The sequence below is a fragment of the Haliotis rubra genome, unplaced genomic scaffold (assembly GCF_003918875.1).
Source record: "Haliotis rubra isolate DU_JTF1 unplaced genomic scaffold, ASM391887v1 Scf134, whole genome shotgun sequence".
In the NCBI taxonomy this organism is placed as follows: Eukaryota; Metazoa; Mollusca; class Gastropoda; order Lepetellida; family Haliotidae; genus Haliotis; species Haliotis rubra.
The window spans coordinates 1577663-1588589 of record NW_025765270.1 but is presented as its reverse complement, the minus strand read 5'-3'; the positions used below and the strand labels follow the sequence as shown (position 1 = coordinate 1588589).

The following is a 10927-nucleotide window of genomic DNA, read 5'->3' as shown; positions in this document are numbered from 1 at the left end:
AAGTTTAGTGGTTCTTTAAGCCAAACAAGGACATACTGTATCAAAGTCTCCTTAAGCCAACAAGGACATACTGTATCAAAGTCTCCTTAAGCCAACAAGGACATACTGTATTAAAGTCTCCTTAAGCCAAACAAGGATATACTGTATCAGTCTCCTTAAGCCAAACAAGGACATACTGTATCAAAGTCTCCTTAAGCCAAACAAGGACATACTGTATCAGTCTCCTTAAGCCAAACAAGGACATACTGTATCAGTCTCCTTAAGCCAAACAAGGACATACTGTATCAAAGTCTCCTTACGCCAAACAAGGATATACAATGTCAATGTTGCTTGTGTTACTGCTAAGGTGGGTTACTGATCCAACAAATATTCTAATCATGCCTCTAATATTCTAAGACATGTGGCATGTATCCTACAGCATGTAGTAGTGTGTATCCTACAGCCTGTAGTAGCAAAGTATCCTACAGCCTGTGATAGAATGTATCCTACACCCTGTGGTAGCATGTATCCTACACCATGTAGTAGCATGTATCCTACAGCCTGTGGTAGCATGTATCCTACACCATGTAGTAGCATGTATCCTACAGCCTGTGGTAGCATGTATCCTACAGCCTGTGGTAGCATGTATCATACACCCTGTAGTAGCATGTATCCTATAGCCTGTGGTAGCATGTATCCTACACCCTATAATAGCATGTATCCTACAGCCTGTGGTAGCATGTATCCTACAGCCTGTGGTAGCATGTATCCTACAGCCTGTGGTAGCATGTATCATACACCCTGTAGTAGCATGTATCCTACAGCCTGTGGTAGCATGTATCCTACACCCTATAATAGCATGTATCCTACAGCCTGTGGTAGCATGTATCATACACCATGTAGTAGCATGTAGCCTACAGCCTGTGGTAGCATGTATCCTACAGCATGTGGTAGCATGTATCCTACAGCCTGTAATAGCATGTATCCTACAGCCTGTGGTAGCATGTATCCTACAGCCTGTGGTAGCATGTATCCTACAGCATGTATCCTACAGCCTGTGGTAGCATGTATCCTACAGCCTGTGGTAGCATGTATCCTACACCCTGTGGTAGCATGTATCCTACACCATGTGGTAGCATGTATCCTACACCCTGTAGTAGAATGTGTCCTACATCCTGTAGTAGAATGTTTCCTGCAGCCAGATATAGAAATTTCAAGCTTTCTGAGATTCCGAGTTCGACCCGACGTCTCTGGTGAATACAGCATCTCACAATCAAGCCAACAATAACTGACTCACAAACCTCATTCTAAAACGTCAATAAGAATACGCACAATATAACACAAATATATTAAATTTCTTAATATTAACACATGTTTTTCCTTTGGTTTGGTTCTCATCTCCTCCGGGAGACCCTGCATATATCTGGAAAAAAAAGCAAATGAACATTCAATTAAATGAAAAGTGGAAAAAGCACATTTCCATGCATTGAGAAGGTTTCAGGATTTTACGATTCTTCAACAGCTTACAAATCTATGAATATTCAAGTTAAGTCAGGGATGGGTTACCTCCCTTTGATCAGACACTTTTGTTTCCACAAAGCATTCCCTATCAATGGCCATCTGAGTTACCAAAAACATATTATCGAAAATTGCTTTGGCATCATCTGACCTGCATTACCTTAAATCATTACTGAACCCACAAGACAAGTCTACTAACAACAGAAAAATGAGTTCGAATTTGTATTTATTAGTTTCAGATTTGCCTCCCAATATATTAAAGACAACACAATCATATTTGGACAGGTATTTCTTACTCCATCCGAGTCGCCATGATATATATGAAATTATAATATCTTAATGATAGGCCCACATGATGGCTAGTAACCTATATGGTATAAAAGACTGTGGGTGTAAACATGCTACTGTAGTCTATATCTTTTCTTCTGTTGTTTTCTAAGATTATTATGTAAAACCAAGCAATACGAACTGATTGCCTGTACTGGGGATAAAGACCTTTCCAAGAGTGAGTGAGTGAGTTGAATTTTATGCCAGCTATATGGCGGTCTGTAAATAATTGAGTCTGGTCCAGACAATCCAGGGATCAACAGCATGAACATCGATATATGCAACTGGGATACAATGACGTGTCAACCCAGTCAGCAGGCCTGACCACCTGAATCGCGTTAGTCGCCTCTTACAACAAGCATGGGTTACTGAAGATCAGTTCTAACCCGGATCTTCACGGGTGACCTTTCAAAGAAATAAGGTACCTATTTGTATCTGTACTTCTTGACGCAGTCATTGCCCAAGTCGGCAACAACGACATGGAAGTCGGGAAGTGTTGCCAGCCCACTCGGCCTCTTCAACTTGTCCTCAATGCTGTCAATACAGAACTGCAGCTTGCCACTGGAATTCAACACATGGATGAGACTCTTCCCCTTCTCCGTCTTGGTTGCGAGGATGTAACCACCAGCATCCACTGTTATGCCTCCATACTGACCCTTTCCAGAGTCGGACAATCGGCGGGAAAATTTACCGTCTTTAGTGAAAATTTGGATTCTGTGATCAGTGACTAGAATTTCATCACATTTGCCAACTGTTACCGATGATATCAGCTTGAACTGTCCATCCCGGTCACCACGACTGCCGAAGGTGGTCAGAAGGATGCCGGATGGATCAAATATAAACACCTTCCCAGCACCACTATCAGCCACGATGATGTTGCTCTTACTGTTGACGGCAATGTCAATTGGTTCCACAAACTCCTGTGCCGTGAACTTTTTAATTAGTTCACCTTCATTGCCAAGGATGGACACACATTTTGTTCTCCAGTTGATGATGGCAAGGTTCGTGTCTGGCATTAGACAAAGACCTGTGGCACTCTGGTTCTCCAGACCTGCTGGTCCAATGTGTCGCAGGAACTCGCCCTCAGCGTTGAGAACAGAAATCCGACTGTTACCCGTGTCCAGAGTATATATTGTTCCTGTCTGATCTGCTGAGATTCTCACAGGCTGAACAAGATTTGTGTTCCCTGTGCCACGAGATCCGAACTTCCACAATGGATTTATATGATCACTGACATCAATAGAAAATGGACTATCTTTGATTGGCCGATTAAATATGCTGACACAGAGCTTCAGTTTACCAGATTTCGGTGGTATAAACTGAATACCATATGTCCCATCCTCATTGTCCGTCACCTTGGTGTCGACAAGATCACCTTTGTCTGTGCGCATTTCTGCTATCACAGGATCACTACCACCTGTTCGGGGGTTGCCATGGTAATCCACTGTGATGATCTTGACCCCTGAGCGAAGATGTGTCGTAGCTTCTTTAAACTTTGCTGACGATAGTGCTGGGAAGGTTGTGCTGACTTTAATCCTGCCAAAGGTGGCAACAGCTTTGGAAATTTCCTTGAGTGCCTCATTATGCTTGTGCTCATATTTCAGAAAGGAGTTTTCACGAGGCTCAGCCAGAGTACTTGTCGTGTCCAGTTTCTCGTTTAGGTCTCCGATCTTCTTGGTGATGTTGCGTACCTCCACCTGGTACTGCAGACCATCACACTCCAACTGTACCTTCTCCTTCTCCTGCTGAATGAGGTCCAACTGCTCATTCAGGATCTTTTTCTTCTCCTCACGGATCTTGCGGACCCACTGCAAGCACTCGTGTCGACGCTTGTCAACAACGGCCATCACATCCTGGAATGACCTATTGATCTGGTCTAGAGTTTTGTCAACCGACAGCTCCAATCTCCGTAATTCCTGGGACACATTCTCATACGCATTGTTCAGGTTCTTGATGCACAGATGCGCCTTGTATAGGAGTATCTCAGACATTCTCTTTATAGCGATAGCAAATGGAATCACAGTATGTTCACTTGCACCCCGGCCATTATGGTTTCCCTCTGTACAGCGCACACAGAAAACAATATCACACGTTTCACAGAATAGTAACTCCTGGTTGGAATGGACTGAACATTTTGGGATGACACATCAGCGTCTCTGGCTAGCCATAAGATCAAGCAGCTGGTTGACCAAGAAGCTGGCTGGAAACGCCCCAACACCACCCTGGGGCAGGGTGATGGTCTCTCGGCATATTGGACATCTGAAGGACCCTGTGTCAAGGGTCTGTGCAGCTATAATGCGTTCCAGGCAGCCTTTACATACAGTGTGAGAGCACGGCAGGAGCTTGGGGTTGTGTTCAACAGAGTCATACATGCACAGGCATGTGCCACAGGTAAGGAAACTGTCGTTGAAGTCTTCATAGTTGATAGAAACTGTCTCCACCAGGGTAGAAGACATCATACCTGAAGCAAAAAACACACATTTCAGACAAAGTACTGGGGTTTTTTAATGTTATTTAATGACTCACTCAGTAGTTTTCCATCTATTTGACAACAGTCTGTAAACAAGAAGACAAAGTCATCAATATTCCCCGCAATGGCAAAATACTCTTAATGAATATGTCTACGAGTTATGACTATGTCAAATGTGTTGGCGTGTATATAGCTAAGTGGAAGGAGAGTACTGAAAGGTTTCTAAGTTCTGTTCAAGAAAGGAGCACTACCATCAAATTCAGTTGAAGTCAAAATTGTTGCCATGGAAACACACACAAAAACTTATTTTATTCAGAAATCCAAAACTACCAAAAGGCACCAGTTCACCACTAGATCTACCTATGCATGAAATTTGGTGATGAAACAGTGAACAGTTTTAAAGTTCTGCTCCAGAAGAGAGTACTACCACTAATTTCAGTCTAAGTCAAACTTGTTACCATGGAAACGCCAAAAATATTTTATTCAGAAATCCAAAACTACCAAAAGGCACCAGTAGACCATCAGATCTTTCTATGTGTCTAGTTTGGTGATGAAATATTGAACGGTTTTAGAGTTATGCTCCGGAAAAGACAAATGTGCACGGACGCACACACGGACAGACGGAGACCATTTTAATACCCCCCACAAAACGCGTTCTGGGGGATAATAACAGAGTCAGAGAAAACTGATATTACTATGTTGATATACAATCACCTTCATCTCTGATGACCAGTATTGGCACACTGGTGCCAGGTATAAACCCCCTACAGGGCCACGGTAATGGTAAACACAATAAGTAATCAATGGTTTGTCTGGTCCAAATCTCATTACTCACAGGTCTCTGTCATAGTTATGACACATATACAGATAAACCCGCCTTTCTCAGACCAGCAAGCCATTATACATACAGTCAAATCCCGATGAGTCGAATGCCGGTGTCTCGAATATTATGCATAACTCGAAGTACCTGTCGGTCCCGACCATTCCCTGTTATAGTTGTCATCATTTGAATACCGGTTACACGAATTCGTCTCATAAATACACACGATGACTCGAGAAGAAAATTTGGTCCCATGAGATTCAAACAACAGCAATCTTGTATATACATAAGCCAAAGTCAGCCAATGAGAAGTTGATTGGTGTAGCAAACTGATCCAATTAACAAACCAGCGCGACTGACACCTTTCCGCCTTTGACGGGTGAGTTCAAAAGGCAGATTAGTGATTTTACGGAAATCACTGTCTGTGCTAATCAGACTGGAACTGATTAGGTGCCCCTATTAAATCATTAGATAAACAAATGCTTAGGCGGAGGAATTAGGACTGGATCATCTTTTTTTCTACCCCCATAGACATACCTATGTCTCGAATACATCGATAAGTCGAATCTATTACTTGGTCCCCAGAGATTCGACTCATCGGGGATTTGACTGTAATTTGCTAACACCGCATTCAGGAATATCTTCCATATATATGACATCTGAGTCTATAAATAGCTGTCAGGACCACCAAACAAATCAGTATTGACATGATACAGTTGTGACACCAGGAAATGGAATCAATGAGACAGTAATGATAATCAGTCATAACCACAGAGTCTGGACCAGACAAGCCAGTGACTGACATGCAGATTGGATACCATGAAATACAAACAATGTAGTCCCTGCCCTGACTGTCAGTGGTCACCTCTTACACCATGGGTTTCTGGGGATCGGTTTCCGTTCCGAGGATCATCACAGGTCTGCAGAGTCAGGGTTTTACGTGATGTGCAAATAGACACAAATATACAGAATGGATGCTTAAAAACATTCACTGCTTCAAGAGGGACACACAATGTTATTCACTGTACCCACAGCACATCTATAACTTTGCTAAGTGTTTGATTGTTTCTTTCAGAGCAGTTTCATCCATCAGTCCACATGATCAATGATTCATTACAGGCTCTAAAGAAATTATCAAAATGTACAGTGTGTATCTTACCACAAAAAATGGCTACATTCTCCTTCCAACTCAATTCGAACAGCGAGTATTCACTTATACAATCAGAATGGCCAGCATTGCTTTAGGGTATCAATAGCTTCCCCCGTAAATACTGGTACACTTGAGTAACACTAATCTGACGACACATGGTCCCACACTTGACTAGAGCCCTTATCTCGGTTTCCTTGTAACTCCGTCTGTAAATATGATCCACTGGCTATTGTGTGGACACTGCTGACACCCTGTCATTACAAGTCACACTGTACGTTGTGCAGGTCACAGCTGTGGTATGCAGCAAGAACACTCATGTTCCACCTCACATTGAGAAAAAACAAACCACAAGTGTATTGTTACATCCCAAACTACTGAGTACTCCAGAAAAGCATGACAGCTGCACTAAACTGAAACAGTGATAAAATCGGTGTGTATCCTATAGGTATACATCCTTTAGGTATCCTTAATTAGAAATAGTTTTCATTTTTCAAGGTAAAGAATTGGTTTCAATATCCTGGTTTCAATTGATATGTCAATCAAAACTCATGCAGAACCAATTATTTTACTTATTAAAAAAATCAATGGTGTGTTAAAACTGCCACTGCCACTGCTGCTGCTGCTGTCCTGTGTTAAGAGTGCAGTTGCTCTCAGTTGTTACATTACACCTGAACTAATACTGATCAATTTGTTTGATAATGCATGTCATATATGAGGCCTGCAATCAAAATAGATATATAATACATTTGTTGAAAACTATTGAAGTGAATTAATATTTTTTTTGTATGTCATTTTATGAAACATACAGATGTCAAATCTTTTGAAGATATTTCACCAAAATAGAAAATTCCAAATGTACAGGGGTGGTGGGGTAGCGTAGTGGTTAAAGCGTTGGCTCATCACACCGAAGACCGGGGTTCGAATCCCCAGATGGGTACAATGTGTGAAGCCCATTTCTGGTGTCCCCTGCCGTGATGTTGCTGGAATATTGCTAAAAGCGGCGTAAAACCAAACTCAGTCCAAATGTACAATACTGATATTATGTATTGCCATGACAACACACGTTTTTATCATATTCCTCCTCTAACCCCCCACAGGGCCCTAGCCTATGTGTGACACGGTCATGTAATAGTTGAAACTGCTCATGTGTTTCAGCGGCAACGGAATATATCCCACCATACAACAGCTAGACAGGGGTTACTTCCCTTGAGAAATTGATTTCTTTTGTAACTTGATACATTTCCACCTTGCAACCATGCCCCACTACACCAGCAACAGCCGAGCACATCAGCTGCCCATTAACTGCAGTTAAAGTATACTCAAATATACTGGTGCAATATTAGGTATTCAGGCAAACTTAACAACGTATTGTAAATATTTGTCCTCCAACAGTTCTATATCAATAGGAATTTGAAAGATCAATAGCATTGTCATATCATAACCATCAACATTGTCAATAGTTGCAATTAGTGATAAATAAACCTTTTAAACTGCCTGCGTGTTTTTCAGAAAGGATACAAGGTTGGAGTTACTTCCCCTTGGTTTGAGTAGCCACAGGGAAGAAAATGTCCAACAATGACATTGTCAGCAATATTTTATTCATTTCTATTACATTCATTAATATGATCATGAAGCCTTAAAGTTGGTTTGACATGATCACATTACTACTGCAATACTTGACATGATCACATTACTACTGCAATACTTGACATGATCACATTACTACTGCAATACTTGACATGATCACATTACTACTGCAATACTTGACATGATCACATTACTACTGCAATACTTGACATGATCACATTACTACTGCAATACTTGACATGATCACATTACTGCTGATCATTATTACTGCAATGCTTGACGCATCCGCATTACTACTGCAATATCACATGATCACATTACTACTGCAATACTTGACATGATCACATTACTACTGCAATACTTGACATGATCACTGCACATTAATATGCACATTACTAATATTTGACATGATCACATTACTACTGCAATATTTGACATGATCACATTACTACTGCAATACTTGACATGATCACATTACTACTGCAATACTGCAATACTTGACATGATCACATTACTACTGCAATACTTGACATGATCACATTACTACTGCAATATTTGACATGATCACATTACTACTGCAATACTTGACATGATCACATTACTACTGCAATACTTGACATGATCACATTACTACTGCAATACTTGACATGATCACATTACTACTGCAATACTTGACATGATCACATTACTACTGCAATACTTGACATGATCACATTACTACTGCAATACTTGACATGATCACATTACTACTGCAATACTGCAATACTTGACATGATCACATTACTACTGCAATACTTGACATGATCACATTACTACTGCAATACTTGACATGATCACATTACTACTGCAATACTTGACATGATCACATTACTACTGCAATACTTGACATGATCACATTACTATTGCAATACTACTTGACTTGACATGATCACATTACTACTGCAATATTTTGACATGATCACATTACTGCATTGAAATAATACTTGACATGACTACTGATCATACTTGCAATGACATATCACATTACTACTGCAATACTTGACCATCACATCACTTACATGATCACATTACTACTGCAATAGTTGACACATTACTATCACATTACTTACTACTGCAATAGTTGACATGATCACATTACTATTGCAATAGTTGACCACTATCACATTACTATTGCAATAGTTGACCACTGATCACATTACTATTGAAATAGTTGACCACTATCACATTACTATTGAAATAGTTGACCACTATCACATTACTATTGCAATAGTTGACCACTGATCACATTACTAAATGAAATACTATCTGATTACTATCACATTACTACTATCACAATACTACTATGACCACTATCACATTACTATTGAAATAGTTGACCACTATCACATTACTATTGAAATAGTTGACCACTATCACATTACTATTGAAATAGTTGACCACTATCACATTACTATTGAAATAGTTGACCACTATCACATTACTATTGAAATAGTTGACCACTATCACATTACTATTGAAATAGTTGACCACTATCACATTACTATTGAAATAGTTGACCACTATCACATTACTATTGAAATAGTTGACCACTATCACATTACTATTGAAATAGTTGACCACTATCACATTACTATTGAAATAGTTGACCACTATCACATTACTATTGAAATAGTTGACCACTATCACATTACTATTGAAATAGTTGACCACTATCACATTACTATTGAAATAGTTGACCACTATCACATTACTATTGAAATAGTTGACCACTATCACATTACTATTGAAATAGTTGACCACTATCACATTACTATTGAAATAGTTGACCACTATCACATTACTATTGAAATAGTTGACCACTATCACATTACTATTGAAATAGTTGACCACTATCACATTACTATTGAAATAGTTGACCACTTCACATTACTATTGAAATAGTTGACCACTATCACATTACTATTGAAATAGTTGACCACTATCACATTACTATTGAAATAGTTGACCACTATCACATTACTATTGAAATAGTTGACCACTATCACATTACTATTGAAATAGTTGACCACTATCACATTACTATTGAAATAGTTGACCACTATCACATTATAAATTGACCAAAATACTTGACCACTATCACATTACTATTGAAATAGTTGACCACTATCACATTACTATTGAAATAGTTGACCACTATCACATTACTATTGAAATAGTTGACCACTATCACATTACTATTGAAATAGTTGACCACTATCACATTACTATTGAAATAGTTGACCACTATCACATTACTATTGAAATAGTTGACCACTATCACATTGACTAGTTGACCACTATCAAACTATTGAGTTGACCACTATCACATTACATTACTATTGAAATGGTTGAGTTTGACCACTATCACATTACTATTGAAATAGTTGACCACTATCACATTACATTTAATCACATAGATATTGAAATAGTTGACAACTATCACATTACTATTGAAATAGTTGACCACTATCACATTACTATTGAAATAGTTGACCACTATCACATTACTATTTAATCACATAAATATTGCCATTGTTGACAACTATCCCTTTACTATTGAAATAGTTGACCATTATCACATTACTATTGCAATATGTTCTTTGAAGTTCTTTTCCCCACATGGGTACAATGTGTGAAGCCCATTTCAACAGTCCCCTGCAGTGATATCGCTGGAACATTGCTAAAAGTGACGTAAAACCACTCACTCACTCACTCACATAGTTACATGATTTCTACATCAGACCCATTCATTTTTCTGAATGGCTTCCTAAAAAGGTCTTTTTCTTAGTGATTCCCACCTATCAACCAATCAGGTGCAGTGTTGTATTTAGCCATTTCTGCTCATAGCTTTGTCACAGCTTCATGGTAAGTTAACATATTAGTTTGAAATTCAGAGATCTTGAGTATTTTGACTGACATGTTATTAATGATGTCTACACCACTGAATTCCCAACACTGTGGTCTTAATAATTAATTTCAAACAATCACATGCACAAAATTTCAGAAATTTGTACTTTAACCAAGATGATTGAAACAT

The 10927-nt window shown here is 39.2% G+C and overlaps 1 protein-coding gene across 1 annotated transcript in view; it reads right to left on the bottom strand.

Annotated features, from left to right (window-relative positions):
* Window positions 1–662: 662 nt before the first annotated feature.
* The window catches only part of LOC124267821 (tripartite motif-containing protein 2-like), a 48035-nt gene continuing 37770 nt past the window's right edge, over window positions 663–10927 (bottom strand). The window contains 2 exon segments of the mRNA XM_046702819.1: window positions 663–1402; window positions 2250–4285. Coding sequence (XP_046558775.1) covers window positions 2250–4283 — 2034 coding nt within the window. The 5' untranslated portion in view covers window positions 4284–4285 and the 3' untranslated portion in view covers window positions 663–1402.